Here is a 16,940-nt window from a genome sequence, read left to right on the forward strand (position 1 = left end):
GAGAGAATATTCTTTTTTGTCTTGCTGCTTCTGACACAATCTTTTGAAAGACAAGTGTTGCCTGTGAACAGTGCTGAAAAAGTCTGGTTGTCCGACAGTGTTTATCACTTTGACATTTGCTTGCACTATTGCAGATCTGAGTGGAAAGTGCCGTAGTGAATCCATTTGCTTTAACTCTGCTTGTGGTAGCTGGTTGAAATTTCAGCAAACGACCCAGGTGGGGCTCAGCTGACTTCTGGCTGTGGAAACCCTCTGCAGGCAGGACACAGTGCCACCGTGTGGCACAGCGGTGGAGAAGGACAGGAGGGAGCAGTGCAGGACAAACTGCATGGCCCAGGCTCCAACCTGAGAGCTCTGCTGGCTGCCGTAGTAGCTTTTAATACTTCCATTAAGCTAGTCCAGTTGTGCTTTCAAAAGAGTTCGCACCATTAAGTGAACAAGGAAAAAAAAGAGCTCATCACACTGCTTTTAATTAATGACTCTTTTTTTTTTGTCTTTTTTTCCCCTCTCTCCTCTCAGTATTGCAGAATGCTGTAGCACTCCATACTCGCTGCTGGGTTTGGTCTTCACCGTCTCCTTTGTTGCCCTGGGAGTTCTGACTCTCTGCAAGTTTTACTTGCAGGGCTACCGAGCATTCATGAATGATCCTGCTATGAACAGGTGAGCGTGTCACTGTCTGAAAAGAGAAGGACAAAAAGGTATATAAATAGAATTGATATAGAGTTGTGGGTTTTTTTGTTTGTTTTTTAACTTAAGAGCACTTGGCTACCCTTGACAGGCTTTCTGTACACCAATCTTTATGTACATTGGAAGGATTTGAGGTGGAAATACAGCTTATCACAGACTTCTTTGGAGATGGTTTATTTCTGTAACATATTCAGGGCTGTTACGTGAGATTTAAGATTCCACAGTTTGGTTATCTTAATGCCTTCATTAATATGAGTCACTGGAAAATTTTCATTTGCTTGGATAATATAAGCATTACTAATCTTAGAGTCTGAAATCACAGCATGGAATGGCTCGTCTATAAGGAACTGTGGGAAATAACCAAAATGTAGGAACTGACTTTTTCCTCACGCTCTTCCTAACTTTTCTGACAGGAGGTTGGGATCCTATGTAAAGCTCCGTGTTTTTCAACCTTCCAACTTTCGCTCAGGACTGAAGTTCAGGAAACAAACATCAAAAGAATGTTTTACATTTTCAGTTCCAAATAATGGGTGATAATGGGAATGAGCTGGGCTTGCCCAGGAATACTCCACATGAAAACATCTTATGGGGAGTCATGGGGTTCTAGGTGGTCTATACTGTGAGTGCTTCATGTAGGGTGCTGAAATGTACTGCCTGGAGATATAAAATGCGGTTTGATTTTCCAAGCCAAAGAGAAGTGAAACAGCTGTATTTGGAGAAATGATTTGTTACCCCCTGTACTCTATATAATGGGCTAAAAAAAATAGCTCATCTACTGATTTTCCTGAACTTGGGGTTGGCAAGGAGATAAATTGTGGGTGTTTCACCACGACCAAAGGACAGGCAGGAATATGGTGATGAGTGAATGTGACAGGTGGGGAGGGTCTTCATGGTAATGCAGGATTGAGGCTGACCGGTGCCTAGCTGTAGACCTAGCAGTGCTGCTTGGGGTGTGTTTAGGCAGCGTTGAGGCTGATGGATTCATCCTCAAAGGTCTCCTCTGGGTCCATTAAGTGCTGGGGGAGCTGTCATTGGTGTCTGCTGGGCTGGGTTTAGCCCATGTGCTGCTCCTCCATAAACTCCAGTACTTCAGTGCTTCTAAAAACATTCCTGTCTGGTTAAAGCCTAAGCAGTTACATCAATAAAAGTTAAAAAAAAAAAAAAAAAAAAAGCAATTGCAGGGTAATAGAAGAAACAATGTATTTTTTGGTATTTCTAGATACATTTTTGAACCAGCAATGACACAGAAACATGTGGTTGTTCTTTTTCTTGATTGTGTTGGTCTGCAGGGGAATGACTGAAGGAGTCACGCTGCTGATCCTGGCTGTGCAGACAGGTTTGATTGAGCTCCAAGTTGTGCATCGGGCGTTCCTGCTCAGTATTATTCTTTTCATTGTGGTGGCATCCATACTACAGTCCATGCTGGAAATTGCTGATCCCATTGTCCTGGCATTGGGAGCCTCAAGAGACAAGTAAGAGACTGGTTTTCTAAACTGAAAGTTACTCAGTGCTGGTTTAGGAGATGATAAATTGGTCATTAATGGCCTAATTGGAATTTTTAGTAGCTTATAAAGTTATCGTGTCTTATCTTTTCTGTTTTCAGATTTCTAGCCTAAATTCTCTAGTTTTTCTCTCTCCATCCTGCTCCTTCACGTGCACACAGTAATGCTTTTCAGCATGTTGTTTGCTGGCAAATGAAGGTGAGTTGGGTCACCTGCTCCTGCTCAGGAGTGTGTCCATCCAGCCTGCGTGAGCTCATGCTGCTCTGCAGCTGTTGACTGCCCGCTCTTGAGCACTGCAGAGGTTACTTCCCCTGGCAAGACTGCCAGTGTGTTTGTGCTTTCAGTTAAGCAAATCCAGGACTCCAGTGCCTTTGTTTTCCTCCCACCACTCCACTGTGTGGATTTTGCTTACCCTCCTCTGCAGCTGGGTAGGATTCCCTCTCATGCAGTGATCTCAGACTGCTATTGAGGATATATCTAGAGGTGACCTTGTGTTAGGTATTCTGAAATCCATTTTTTTCTGACACGGTGATCCCAAAATAATAGTGTTTATTGACAGGAAGTAAGATGTGGAAGGTTTACATTCGTGTACCAGATGTTTTGATTGTGTGGGATTGTTGTTAAGTTCAATTTGTGTTCTGAAGAGCTTTACTAGTATCTGGTTTTATTGTATTCTGTTTGTGCTTACATCTTTGTTAATTGCCTGTGTTTTTTCCTTTTTCATAGCCTATAAGTAAGGAAGTAAAAGAGAATGTTTATTTATGTGCAGAGAGTTTGTGTAGCTTAGAGGCTGCTTGTAGCCACTGTTCTGGGGCAGTTAACTTTAAAATATACTAACAGAGAGAATGGGAGTAGAGCCAGGATTCGAGCATCTGCCCAGCTTAAACAAGCAGCCTGTGGTGACTGCAATTTTGATCTCTCATCTGCCTAATGTCTCTGACAGTTCTAAATTAACTAGGATCAAGATAAATTCCTCTTCAGCTCTCCCTCTTTCCCTGCCCACAGTCAGAGAACTACAAACCTTACAGTGACATTCTGCTGTTTCTTCAGACTGCATTAAATTAGCCGGTTTCTGCTACTGTCTCATTCTCCCAGTGTTCCCAGTTTCTCAATACCTCATTACAAGAGTTTAGTGAAGTTAAAATACAACTCGAGTAACGTGTAGGGGTAGCATAGTGATCATTGGAGATGCTGTGAAAGCCTTTGCAAATGGTTGAGTGTAAGAGGCTGATGGTGTATCTGTGTTGGAGAGAGACTGGAAGGAAGTAAGTGATAAAGAGGAGTAAAACGTATGTATCTGCCTCTTCTTCCTTAAATCCCACTAACTGGGGAATATACTTCTAAAGGCAACAGGGTTAAGTCTGGTGGTGAAAATAAATAACTGCCCCATGTTTGTTAGCAAAAAGCCATAGAAGCATTGTAATAAGCAAATATTCTAGGATAACTCTGTTTATATAGGAAGGCGTATAAACAATTACGTCTTTAAGTTTTCTTTAGTTTAGTGGGCCTTCATCTGAGGCATCCAATATCTTAGGTACTTAATTTGTCTAACCTTGGACTTGACCCAATATGCCGATGACTGTAGCTGATTTTTGTCCATAATCCTGTATTTCTGTTAAGACAGCAAAGGTCAGATAAGAGGGAACTCCTCTTCAGAGTATGTGTGTTGTTAGCATGCATGCTGGGAATGAGACTGTGCCCAAGTAACGTAAAAACTCCCTTCAAGAAGTGAAAGCCTCGAGCAAACACGTAATGTACTTACATCTGGGGGTGAGCCTGTTCTTATTCTGGTGCTCACATCTGACTTAAAAACAAACAAACAAACAAAAAAACCCTATTGTGTTGTTTGCAGGAGTCTGTGGAAGCACTTCCGAGCAGTCAGCCTCTGTTTGTTCTTACTGGTGTTCCCTGCGTACATGGCCTACATGATTTGTCAGTTTTTCCACATGGATTTCTGGCTGTTGATCATTATCTCCAGCAGTATTCTAACCTCTCTTCAGGTGAGAATGTTAGTCCTGTAGTAACGGAATCCCTGCCTTAGCTGTGATCCTGTCTCTCTAGGGGAGAAATGCATGATCAGAATAGAACAGGGAGGACAAAAGGGCAGAAGTACAGGATATGATATAAAATTTATCCTGTATCTGTGGCGAAGGAATTCCTTAGGGTTGGCTGAGAACATAGGTGAGTGGAAGTCTATTTTGACTTGTAAAGCCAGGAGGCTTCTGAGGGCATAAGTATCACAGTAAAAAAAAAAAATATATATATATATGTATTTCCCAGAGCACTCATTTATATATATTACAGTGAAGCAGTGGTTATTTAAAAGTAATTTGATGCTCAAGACACAGTACTGTAAATACAGGAAGTGTTTTGCACTGCGAGTATTTGTTATAAGATTTTCTTGTAATTAATTCATAAAATTGCTCCTCACGATGCTTAACGCTTTTGTTTAATCAATCCAGCTGTGTTTTGGGCTCAGGGAAATACTTAGAAGGGGAAGCACGTGGGAGCAAGCGCAAATGCTTTGTGAGAAGAAATGACTTTTGTTTGTCTTGAAGTTCAGCAACAGTTCTGCTGCTTTGGGACTTGCCTGCCCTTTGTCTGATTTGGGAGCACTGTATGTGCACAGCTCCATGGGTAATGCTGAGTAACTGAAGCTCCAGTTCAGGACTGCACGCTGAGCTAATGGTCTTGCACTGTGTTACAGGTGCTTGGGACACTCTTCATTTATGTTTTGTTTATGGTAGAAGAGTTCAGGAAAGAACCAGTTGAAAATATGGATGATGTGATTTATTATGTAAATGGCACGTACCGGCTGCTGGAATTCCTCGTCGCTCTCTGTGTGGTGGCATATGGAGTCTCAGAAACTGTCTTTGGCGAATGGACTGTAATGGGTTCTGTGATCATCTTCATTCACTCCTACTACAATGTGTGGCTGCGGGCCCAGCTGGGGTGGAAAAGCTTCCTTCTTCGCAGAGATGCTGTGAATAAGATCAAGTCACTGCCCACTGCCACAAAAGAACAGCTGGAGCAACACAACGATATCTGTGCCATCTGCTACCAGGTAAGAACAGAAGTGTCGAAATGCTGACTTGAATTTAAATACTCTGGACTGTCTGTCCTGCTTGGTCTGCTGCCTATAAAATAGGTTACTTGCATTATGTTGAACGAGTAACACTTGTGCTTAATAAATAACTTGGATTATCCAGTTTTCTGGCATTCTGGCATTGAGGTTTTTTAACGTATAAAAACAAATTTGGCTATGTTTAAATTTTCTATTTCTCTCTATTTACGCAACAAACCGTGTCCTTGAGTTTCTTGGAAACTCTCACCTTTGGGTTGAGCTGCTCTCATAGCAATAGCGAGTGTGCCCTTTCTTCATTAGTGAAAGATTCTGTTACTGAAAGGCAGCGTGTACTCAAGTAGCTGATTTTTTATTCACCCTTAGAAGCAGCTCAGTCTCTGCAGACACTGCTACTTCCACTTCGTGTACAATGTCAGTTTTATGACAGAAACTTAATTATCAAAAGGTTATGGGTCTATCTAATGTAAGACAGCAGGAGTAAGGACCTTAGGAATGAATGCTGAAAGTAATATCTTTGTCACACCTCCAGCTCCAGAGTCTCTTTTGGGTACAAATTGTAGCTATATATGACAATGAAAGAGCTACCCTAGGATTAATAGGGTGCAATTGGATTGATTCCAAACCTGAATACAAATTCTTTGAAGAGTGTAACTACCACTGCCAGATTGAATGGCAATGTTTAAAACACCAGAGAGGTAATACACGAGTCTCTTCACTGAGAGCATTATTTAATTTGTTTGTTACATCTGTAAGTTTGCTGCTTTTCACTTGCGGTTTTCTTAAGCCAACTAATCCTGCAACTCTTATCCTACAAAACCTTTTATTTAAGTGTAGTAATATCTTGTAAACAAAGTTTTTTGCCTAATTTCTAATCCATGTGTTATAAACAGCCCTGTCATGTGCTTGAAGTGTGTGTGAATTTGAATGTGGGAGCGTTGTGGGTACGAACAAGAAACGCTCTCATACTTGCCTAGGGACTGCTTCCATCTCTTCTGTGGCTGCTGCTCCCATGAGATGAAGCAGCACATGCACAGGGTGAGAGGAATGGGCCTGCAAATAATAGGATCTTTTTTTTTTTCTAATGTGTGTCTTTCAGGACATGAAAACTGCTGTGATCACACCATGTAGCCATTTTTTTCATGCGGGCTGTCTTAAGAAATGGCTGTACGTGCAAGAAACCTGCCCTCTGTGCCACTGCCAGCTTAAGAGCCCTTCACAGCTACAAGGACTGGGGCCGGAGCCGATTCAACAGCCAAATCCTGGTGTAGAGCAAAACGTCAGACCTGGAGATGCGGCTGAGCCCCCCGGCGCCGAACAAGACAATGGGCCAAATGCAGAAGACAACCCTGGTCAGAACGAAGGACAGGACAGCCTGGAGGCCTCTGCTGAGACGGGGGGATCCCAGGGCGTGGACAAAAGCATGAGCCCGTGCGAGGCCAGGCAGGGAGCAGCGTGTGCTGCAGAACTCACGGCAGCCCCAGAGGGGTGCCCCACTCGAGACCCGAGGGTTAGCGTCCAGCTCTAATGACATGGGAACAAACACATTTCAGAGATCCTAGCTTGACTCAGAAGAAAACCTATCCTCCCACATCTGTGAAAGAAGTTTAGCTGTTAATGCTGGTCAAAATGTAATATCCCATGCTGATTTTTTGTGGGCTGCTCGGTAGCGGTAACTCCAGCGAGATGTAGTAGGAATGACTCCAGAGGCTCTCTGAACTGCGGGCATAGGAAGGATGTCTGGAAATAAATTTGAGTCAAAGAGTGTTTTCAAGATGTAGCTAAGGGATGAGAAGCACGGGAGGTCTGTGAGAAGTTGTCGGCAGGCAGACAGAACGCTAGCTCTTGTTCTGTTGGTGAGGAGGCTGTCGAATGCCGCGTGTCCCAGGGTCCCAGGGAGGTGTTAAATGCGGGGAGTTGCCGGTCTCTGGTGAGGTGCAGCTTTGGTTACTGACAATTTTTTTTATGGCACGTAAGCAAAAATCAAAGATACAACGGCAGTGATTGTACTAGAAGATGGAAGCACTCTAAATAGGTCGTGTATATGCTTTGGGTGTTCTTGGTGGGGCAACTGCATTTTAATCCATGTAATCTATAGTGACTCTTGACTTTTATGATGGAGTCTTCAATATTTTGATGTAGATGAAACTTTTGCTAATAATGGGCACAGTCTGGGCTGCATGAAGTAAACTGAAACTCTAATGAACACTTTGGCCTCCGCTGCCATGTGCAGGAGGGAAGTGGGATGAGTTTTAGGGCACGGATAGAGGCCTCGCAGTACTGTGCTGTGTAATGTTTAATTCTTGCAGCTGAATTAAAACAGTATTAAACTCTGGCGATATTTGCACTTTGGGAATGAGTACATTATCGTGTATGATCAGACTCCGCAAATGCCACTTTTAAAGCTGTCAATAGGTTTGCACCTTTTTTTCTTTGACAAGGAACATGTCCATACTTAAATTTTTACATTCATCATGGCTTCAAGTAGAACTAGGAACTGGGGTGGGGGAAATAGGTGGGAGTAGGGGGCCAGGCAATTTTTTTATGTGAATTTTGATATGAAGAGAAATTAGTCACTTATTTATACGATAGGCTTGACTCAAGTGTTTTTCAAAGTCGGTATTCCTAATGTGAAATGTGATACTATTTTATTTTTAGTAGTAAATTTGGATGTAGACTGACAGACATAGCTGAATGTCTTAATAAATTACATTTGAAGATTTTTACACCTGGTTATGTGATTCTTGTACTGAAACTCCAAGAAGGAGAGGCTCTTTTGGAATAGTAGCGCTCCGTAACCTGTGGAGATCAGTGGGACTTCTGATGTGCTTTCTTTCCCTCCTTTTCATTACTGTGTGTTGTGGTATCTCCTGGCCAGAGGTGGCTCTGGTCCTTGAAAGCCTTTTTCTTACAGCTCCTAGCTGGTATGGAACAATAGCAGAATGCTAAGGCACATTTGCTCCTGGAGCCCGTGCAGGCTGCTTACTGCCTCTGAGGTCTGTGCAAAACCCAAACCTGTTTTCTTCTCGCTGGCAGAATGGAGGTGTCAGTCACATCATCTTGTGATTCTGTATCTCAGTTGTTTCCTTGCATCTTGTTTAGAAATGTAGGTTTGCCTCGTGCCTCGCTGATCGTTGCAAAACTTTTGATAAAAGCTCATAGTGTTGGCAAGGAAAAATGATGAGAAAATTTTTCTTGAACTCTTCCTTTTCACCACTGCAGTGATCTGAGTCCTGTTCCTCCTGTTCCTCAGCCCAACTGATCTCTTGGCAAAGAACGCTTTAATTTCTGCCTTCAATTATTGCTAATTGGTAATGCAAAAGCCAGAGGAAAGAACTATGGATTTACACCAACGTCAGTAAGAGGTAGGTGTACCTGGAAACTGCTCGTTAAGAATCAGCAGGCCTGCAGGAGATTCCAGAAATGCGTTGTGCCAGGAGTGCAGATCAGAACCACCAGATGTGGCACTGGAAAGTAGCCTGAGCAACCAGGAAGGCGTGTGTTGTCTCACAGGAGAAGTGATGCCACAGGATTGCCACTGGAGCCAGCTAAACCCAGCTATTTGCTGGAGAACTGCTCAGTGCCATCAGCTCAACCAGGAAGCTCAAAGAGGGTGTTCATTTCTTTTCCCCCCACCCCCAACTCAGAAATGCTTCTCTCGACCAAACTAAGTGCACAGCTCAGCTAGCTCTAGAAATAACTTCGAAATCAGCTTGCAAGGAATGGGAGTGAGTGGGGAAAAAAATACTGATAAGCCAAGCAAGCTGTGCCTTACAGATCAGGAAGTGCAGGCATGAAGTGAGAACAGCCAAAACTCGAGCTGATCCTTGCAGAAGAAATAAAGTGTGCAACTTGAAAGAGGAGGAAAGAGGGAAGGCTATGGGGGAACAGAGCGGAAAGGAATGAAATGAGCCCTGTCTTGATGCTCTGTGGAGCAGCTGGGCAAACACTCCTGACCTCTGAGGTACTTTGGTGCAGAGCTGCTTCTTGGGTAGTGCTTTCTTGATTTGATTTTCTTTTTTCTGCAGCTGTGCATGAGTAAGTTAAGAGGTGAAACTGTAGGCTTGAAATTGCCGTCTTGTGGCCCTCCGCCTGGTGGTGGTGGTGGTGTGATGGACGAACGTTTGGGCTTCAAAAGATGCTCCCAGCTGGGTGATGCCATGGGAACAGTTGGGGATTTCTTGGCTGGTTGGTGGAGCTGATCGCACGGTGCCACAGCGTGTTCAAACGTCGTGGAGTGTCCCAGCGCTGCTCATTTACGAGGTTATTGCTCTGGGCACAGGGAAATGTATTTGCAGAAGGTGAGATGACTCCATGCAAAGAGCAAACAAGTCTGTGGCTAGGAACTGTCACTGAAAGCTGTGGTGTGAATGGCAGAGCCCCCAGATCCCGCTGCAGTTGGTGATTTTGCAGCAGGAGAATCCATTTCCTTCCTCATTCCTGGAGAAGCACTTCATTTTGTGCCAACGCAGGAAGGTCTTGACATGCAGAAGGTTTTTCAGAGTGGGAAATGCTCTTCGTTCTGAGTAACCTTTCCTGATGCGTTTTACATTCAATTTCTAAGTTACCTCAACCCTTTTCCTGAAATAGTCCAGAGTTTGGGCTTAAAGTGTCTGAACCTTTGCAAACAAACTTGTAACATTTTCCTGGTTGGTGGACGAGGTTCAGGAGGTTTGGTTTCATTTGGTTATTTCCAGCGAATAAGATACAAAAGCCAAGAAAGCTCACGTGTGTCTAAAATAAAAATGCTTGGGAAGTAGAACTGGTGGTCTTACGTTGTGGGGAAGGCGCTCGGGGTGAAAGTTTGAGTGAGCGTGGTGGTGCTGGGCTTTGCTGAAGTCGGGAGAGCACCAGCAGGAAGGCTGGAGGCAGGAGATGCATCGCAGCACGGCCTCAGTCCGTGGGCTGGAGGCTCTCCAGGGTGGTCCATGAAGCACTGCTGGTTTGTGCTGCTTTGGGAAGGGCTGTGTCCTCACCCCCCAAAAATATTGGTGGGAAAGGCTGACAAATACCTTTCCCTCCTCATCTCTTTGGCTTCTCTTGCAATGGTGAAGGCGCCGGTTAATTCGGTTTTGAACTCAAATCTTTCTTAGTGTTCCAGTGGTAGGATTAAAAACGAGCTGGTCCTCGTCTTCTTGTGACACGTATCTTCAATCTCATTAAAGATCATGGTATCACGGTTCGCTTACCACTGCCCCCTCCTGAGGTTTATTCTGACAATGCCTATTTTTTCTTTTGGCTGCGGCTATTTTACTTCCCAGCATCTTCCCGGAGCCCAAGGAGCCTTCTCTGCTGGGTGCGACAGCGGTGGCCATGCCTGGGAACATCCAGTGCCAACGTGGAGGCTCTGGTGGGCAAAGTCCATGTGTTTTCATCAAGATATTTGTCACGCAGCTGCTGAGCAGTTCAGCCCGTGTGTTCTGTGGCTCTGGGATGGTGGTGTTCTCCTGAAGGCAAACGCGAGCCGGCTTCTGGAGAAATAGGTGGAGTGCGGGATGCTGAGGTCTCTAAAGTTGGAGTAAGTTTATTAGTGATATATTAAATATATCACGTCTACACGCATACAAACCTAAAGATGACAGTCTGATCAAATAGGCTGGAAAAGAAAACAGTTTGCATGCGTAAGGAACCAACCCCAAATAAAATAATAATTAAAACAACCCTTAGCGTTGCATGTAATTAGGCCCAGTTTTTCCCAGTGGTTGCCCCTTCCTGGAGGCCATCATCCACATCCTTAAGTAATTCTGTGTTAGCTGAGAGTTTCAGCCACCAACAGCCCAAGAGCAGAAGAGCTGCAAAGTATTGCAGCAGCAGATGGGAGAAGTCTGGGACTGGGAAGCGGGTAAATGAGTGAGTTCTTAGGAATTTGAAATGTAAAACGGGCTTAATTGGATAAAAATAATCAACTGTGAATAGATATCTGCTATTTATAAATGAAATGATGTACGCTTCCTTAATTGACCGTAGTCTGAATTTTCTTTAAATCGTTTGCTGCTAGCTTGGGGAAAAAATGCCAGCTGGAATGCAGAGGGATTAAGTTTTATTTATTTTCCTTGCTAAGAGCCACGTTGTGCAATTTAAAAGGAAGTGTCCTTGAAAGATGGATTCCTCCATGCACTGTTTCAGCCCTTGTTTGTTTGTTTTCTGGTGGAAATTAATTTCTCAAGGGCCCTCCGTGTTACAAAGGGCATGCTGGTAAGTAAAGAAAAATGAGAAACTGGAAACAAGATGCACCTCAGCGGGCTGCGAGATAAAAGCTTTGCGCGTGCACCAGTTTTGGGTATGGCTGATCCCATCACCCTGCTGCAAAACAGGTTGGAAATATCCTTCATTTGCACAGGTGGAGTGAAGAGACCTGCAGGAGGAACCCAAGCCGCCGTGCTGAGCGTTGCTGGGATTCTTCACTGCTCTTTGGGCTTTGATGCATAAGTAAAGGTGCAACCACGCGTGTCAGCGCCCTGCTGAGCTCAGCGGGAGGGGTGCAGGTGGCACACGGGGATCCTGGTTTGGGTGTGAGTTCTGCTGAGGAATGCCCCAATGGGAATGGACTAAAGCGGCTCAAAGCGTTCCCATGGGAGCTCGGCATGAGCACCTTCCTCCTGCTGGGTTGGATCTAAGTTGGATCTGATGACTTCCAGGTGTTCTCCCAAAGGTTTGGGGCTGGAGAGAACGATCGTAGGCAGCCACCAGGTCAGGTTTTCCCTCGGTGTGGATGGGGGATATATGCTGAGCCAGGAGCACTGCCTGGCTGTGCTGGTGCTGGTGTGCTGCTGGGCTCCTCCACCAGGATGGCTCTTGGCAAACAATGCAGGTCCTACTTAGTGCTTAAAGGAGCTCACAAGCAGGAGGAGGACTGACTTTTGACACGAGCTGGTAGTGATAGGACAGGGGAGGAATGGTTTTAAACTGAAAGAGGAGAGATTGATGTGAGATGTCAGGGGGAAGTTCTTCACTCAGAGGTTGGTGTGGCGCTGGCGCTGCTGCCCAGAGCTGTGGGTGCCCCATCCCTGCAGGTGCTCAGGGCCAGGCAGGACGGGGCCCTGCTCAGCCTGAGCTGGTGGGGGGCAGCCAGCCCAGGGCAGGGGTTGGGGCTGGGTGAGCTGGGAGGTCCGTTCCAAGCCAGCCGTGCTGTGATTTTGGGGGTTCACTAGCTGGGTCTGTCTGTGCACTGATGTCAGTCCAAGCTTCCCCAAAGCCTAACATTCTGCAAACTGCTTTCCAGAGGGCTTAATTTCCCTTTTTTACATTACGAATCTGGCCGGGATGGACAGGACGGAGGTGGGAGGAAGGGGTGCGTTGGTGAAAGGGGTTAGGGAGGAGCGGGAGGAGCAGCGCGGTGCCGCAGCGGCGGCCACGGCGGGGCAGTGCGGAGCCGCGCACAGCAGAACGGCACCGGGCGGGGAAACGGGAGAAGGGGGAAAAAGGGGGGAAAAATTAAACAAAAGCAGCAACAAAAACGGGGAGGGGAGGGGAAGAAGAACAAGTAAGCAAAAATTTAAAAAAAAAAAAAAACAGCCTGCAAATATAAATGCACCGGCTAAATTCCAAGTGAAGCTCTGCTCCAGCGCAGTCCTTGTGGTACTGATGCTGTGTTAACCCTTCATGTCTGCAAAGTTTGCTGGGGGAAAAAAAAAAAGAAGGGCTTTGCGTTCATAGGGCAGCAGAGAGCTGCTCTGACGCTGCTATTTTTCTTTCAGCCAGGAAGGTCCTTCCCCCCCCCCCCAGCTTCACACCAGGCGGTGAAGCCAGGTCTGTGTGGCAGAGCCATGGGAGGCCACGAAGCCACTTCTTTCTTTGGACCCCACTGCTGATAAAGACTTATGTGATAGGAATAACTTGGTTGGGGTCAGGATTTCTCCTCCATAGAGCCCAGGGCTCTGCAGGGAGCTGCCAGGATCCCACTGCAATCTCTGCCCGGCTTCAATTACAGCTTCAGATATTTTTTGGCTCTTCCCTCTGCACAGGATTTAAAGCTGAGATATGCGAACAGAGGCCGTTGTCCACTGCTCCAGTGGGAGGCTGCTCTCCGGCTCCTTGCACACAATATCTTTTGCCTTCTCGCATAAATATTTTAATTGCTAATTTGCTGGTGTCGTTTAGCTCAGCTTTGGCATTTATCACTTGAATTTAAACTTGTTAAAACCGACAATTTTCTTGGCTACCTGTGTTAATAATTTAGAGGGAAAAGCTCATTATTAAGTTATTATGGGTAATTATTTTGTAACTGGTGTGGAAATTGTCATTTCTGCAGCCTTAACAGATCACAGAATCATAGAAGCGTTTGAGTTGGAAGGGACCTTAAAGGCCACCTGGTCCAACCCCCTGCAATGAGCAGGGACACCCACAGCTCCACCAGGTGCTCACAGCCCCCCCAGCCTGACCTTGGGTGTCTGCAGGGACGGGGCACCACCACCTCTGGGCAACCTGTGCCAGCACCTCACCGCCCTTACTGTAAAAAATCTTCTTCCTTATGTCCAGCCTAACTTCCCCTTCTTTTAGCTTGGAACCATTTCCCCTTGCCATGTCGCTGCTGGTGCTGTGGTGTGTGCCGTTGCTCAGCTCTGCTGTCACAGTAGCGTGACTGATGGCTCTCCCCCCACCCCTGGTTTTTCTGAGACTCCTGAGATCCCCCCAAAAAAGTACCTCTCCCTCTGCCTCTTGCAGAACAGTGCGGTGCAGGAGCGCTCTCTTTGTGGTAATGCAGTTATCAGAGGGGTGGTTTCCCACAGGGATGCTTTGATTTTCAGTGTGACACCCAGGTAAGCGATGCCGGCACGGCCCCCCCTGGCCTTCCCCGGTTTCTCAGCATCTCTGCGGTTGGATTGGCACCGAGGTGAAGTCATCCCCTCCCCGCTCCCACCAGATGGCTCTCACGCTGCTTCCATTTCCCTCTGCAGGGCCCGGCACCGCTCTGCTAGCTGAGTTTACGCAGGATGTGAGTTTTCCCATCGCTTTATTTCAGAGACGCGCGGTGTGGGCCCTTGGGGCAGCACCAGCACCTCCAGCTTCCCCTGCCCTTTGCATTCTGCCCCTGCTGACTGGCTCAGCCCGAAGGTGAGATGCTGGAGGGCTGTGGGGGGCACGGCTCAGGGCCGGGCAGCGTTGCAGGGTGGCCCTGACAGCCCCAGCCCCACCAGTGCTGCATATCCAGTGCTTTGTGCTTTCTCGGGGGCAAGGACATTTTGGAAGGTGCTGAATTAGGCACTAACTTATTTTTCTGTTGATTCATCATTCGACTGAAGAAGATAAGAAAGGGCTATTACCGACTTCTTACCCGTTACTTTGACATTTGAGTTTCAGCTTGCTTAGTGTCATAGTATTGAGAAATTCAAGCAGCTCTACAGCTTGCAAAGTTATGAATGTCTCTGTTTGGTGCTGGTAGAAACCAGTCCTCAATCCTGGGTTTCCTAGTGCGTCTTCCCCAGCGCACCAGGATCATTTTCCCTTTGAGAACAGTACTGGGCTTGGCTCTCCATGCTGCGCTGTGGCTGGAGCAGCTCAGTGTGGTGCATAGCAGGTTGGTTTATCCCCAGGAAGGCTCTGCCCAACACCCAGGATGTGCAGCTCTCCCAGCCGCATGCCCTGCCCTGCCCTGGGCTGCAGAGGGGCCCTAGCACTGCACCGCTGTGGCTTTGCTGCTGCAATCTGCACTGAGGGGCTGGAGTTGCTGAAGGGTTTTTCTACTGATAAACAGATGGAAACCCTTATTTTCATCTCACGTCATCAAACATTCATCAGATACTCTTGGTCCATACTGACAGAGCCAGATCTGAACTGGTGACCCAGTGGTAGAAGGTCCCATTAGCAATTTCCCTGAACCGTCAAGCCAGCACGTAATGCAAATGAAACAGCATGGGGATTTTTGCCCCAGGTAAAAGCAGCAGGTCCCGTCTGAGTTCTGTTTCTAATGATTGTGTGACCAAAGCATTTTGAAGGGGTTCATGCTCTCATGTAATCCAGCAATAGGAGGAGCAGCACTGCCTGCCCCCATATGGGGCAGTGCCGTGCGAACCCAACCTGCTCACGTACATGGAGGGAGAGAGCCCCTGGGAGCACCGGGACCCAACCACGTCCTCGTGTGGCACCGTGGGAGCGTCCTGTGCTGGGTCTGTGCTGTGACGGGGCTCCCGGAGGCAGGCAGGCAGGAAAGCTGCCGTGCCTCGTGTTGCCGTGCTGTTCTTTCACCAGCAATTGTTATATCCCGGTTCTTTCTCTCTTTACAGAATTGGTTGAAGAAATTGTGTGTGTGGGGGGGGGAAATTACCTCTGGCAGTTGTGTTATAATGGCTCTTGTGCTGACAGCCCTTTGGGAACGGTGGCAGCAGCAGGGTAAGTATATAGGACATCTTTGTAGTGATAAAGAAACAAATAAATGTTCCCATTAACACTCCATCGGGTCAACAGCTATTCCAGACCAACGCGAGGCGAGAGGGACCGCTCTGATTCAGACGGCCTCAGCCACGCTTCCCTCGCAGCATCTCCTGCACAGAGCAGAGGTCCCTGCTGGAGCCAGGTGGAGCCGTTAAAGGAGCTGTGAACTTTTTACAAGTCGCCTGAAGTGCCCTGGCCAGAATCCAGCCCCGGTGTTGTTGCTGTGTCTGTTACCAGTTCCTCCGTCACACCCGGGCAATGACTCCGTGTCAGCGCAGGAGGAGCTCGTTTCTGCGTGCACGGTTTGTAGCACGTTTTGGGAGGTGGCTGCTGCTTCCTGAGCCCCGCAGTGAGATCCGTGGGGTGGGGGCTTCACCACAACCCTCTGCTCGGGAGGCACGAGCGGCGTTTGCGTGTCATCCATAATGGATGTGAGCGTGCAGAGCCAGCGTGCAGATGCTGCTCAGTCCGATGCCTTTCTCCTAGGGAAGCCATGGGGAGCTGAGCTTGGATGGGGACTGCGATGCCCTGACCCCTGTGCAGATGCCCACGTAGTGAAGGGTGCTCCCCCAAAGTTTCCTGTTCAGGGGGGTGTTTCAGGCCATTTTCCCTCTGATGAGATAGCCACAGCCTTTTGAATGTGGGATAACATGGTGTTTCCAGTGGAAATGTTTCTCCCTCCCTGAGCTGGGGGCACTCTGCTTGTCTCTGTCCCAAAACTGTTATTGCTTTTGCTTCCAGGCTGAATGTTTTGGAGAAGAGATCCTGAGAAGGAGCGCGGGAGATGCTGCAGGATTCCCTCGCTCTGCACAAAGATGAATCCAGAGGAATCCCTTGTTCTGAACAAGGTAGAGCCCAAACTTTGAGTTCAAGTTGTCCAAAGCTCAGGAGAGCACGTAAAGAAGTGAGTTTCGCTTTGTGTCTTAAAATCCTTTCTAACCAAAGTGCTCCTATGCTGTGTTCTGGCCAAGTCCCACTGGCTGTGGGTAAGCACCCAGCTCCAGCCAGCACAACTGAGCCCTAGCGATGAGCTTCATTCTGCTTCTGCTGAAACCACGGGGCCTTCTGGAGTTCATTCCAGAGGAAACAGGTTTCAGAATGGTCAGCAAGAGCAGCCAGATCCTGAGCAATCAAGTCCCAGAAACAATGACTGTAATGCTCGCCAACCTGACAAGTGTCTCTTAGTGCTCCCCTATGGGAAGGATGAGCCCAAGAGTTGGGAGCAGACCGCTCAGAATGAGCGTGCACACCTGTAAAGGTGAAAATCCCAACTTGCAAAATCCTCTGAGTTTAGATGC

The 16,940-nt window shown here is 47.0% G+C and overlaps 1 protein-coding gene across 2 annotated transcripts in view; it reads left to right on the forward strand.

Moving 5' to 3' along the window:
* The window catches only part of RNF145 (ring finger protein 145), a 47,095-nt gene extending 39,098 nt beyond the window's left edge, over positions 1–7,997 (forward strand). For both annotated transcript variants that reach the window (XM_021410247.1, XM_021410246.1), the window contains exons 7-11: positions 520–660; positions 1,977–2,159; positions 4,042–4,189; positions 4,897–5,253; positions 6,371–7,997. In XM_021410247.1, the coding sequence (XP_021265922.1) occupies positions 520–660; positions 1,977–2,159; positions 4,042–4,189; positions 4,897–5,253; positions 6,371–6,799 (1,258 nt within the window). In that variant the 3' untranslated portion in view covers positions 6,800–7,997. The remainder of the gene's footprint in view (positions 1–519; positions 661–1,976; positions 2,160–4,041; positions 4,190–4,896; positions 5,254–6,370) is intronic.

This window comes from Numida meleagris, chromosome 12 (assembly GCF_002078875.1).
Source record: "Numida meleagris isolate 19003 breed g44 Domestic line chromosome 12, NumMel1.0, whole genome shotgun sequence".
In the NCBI taxonomy this organism is placed as follows: Eukaryota; Metazoa; Chordata; class Aves; order Galliformes; family Numididae; genus Numida; species Numida meleagris.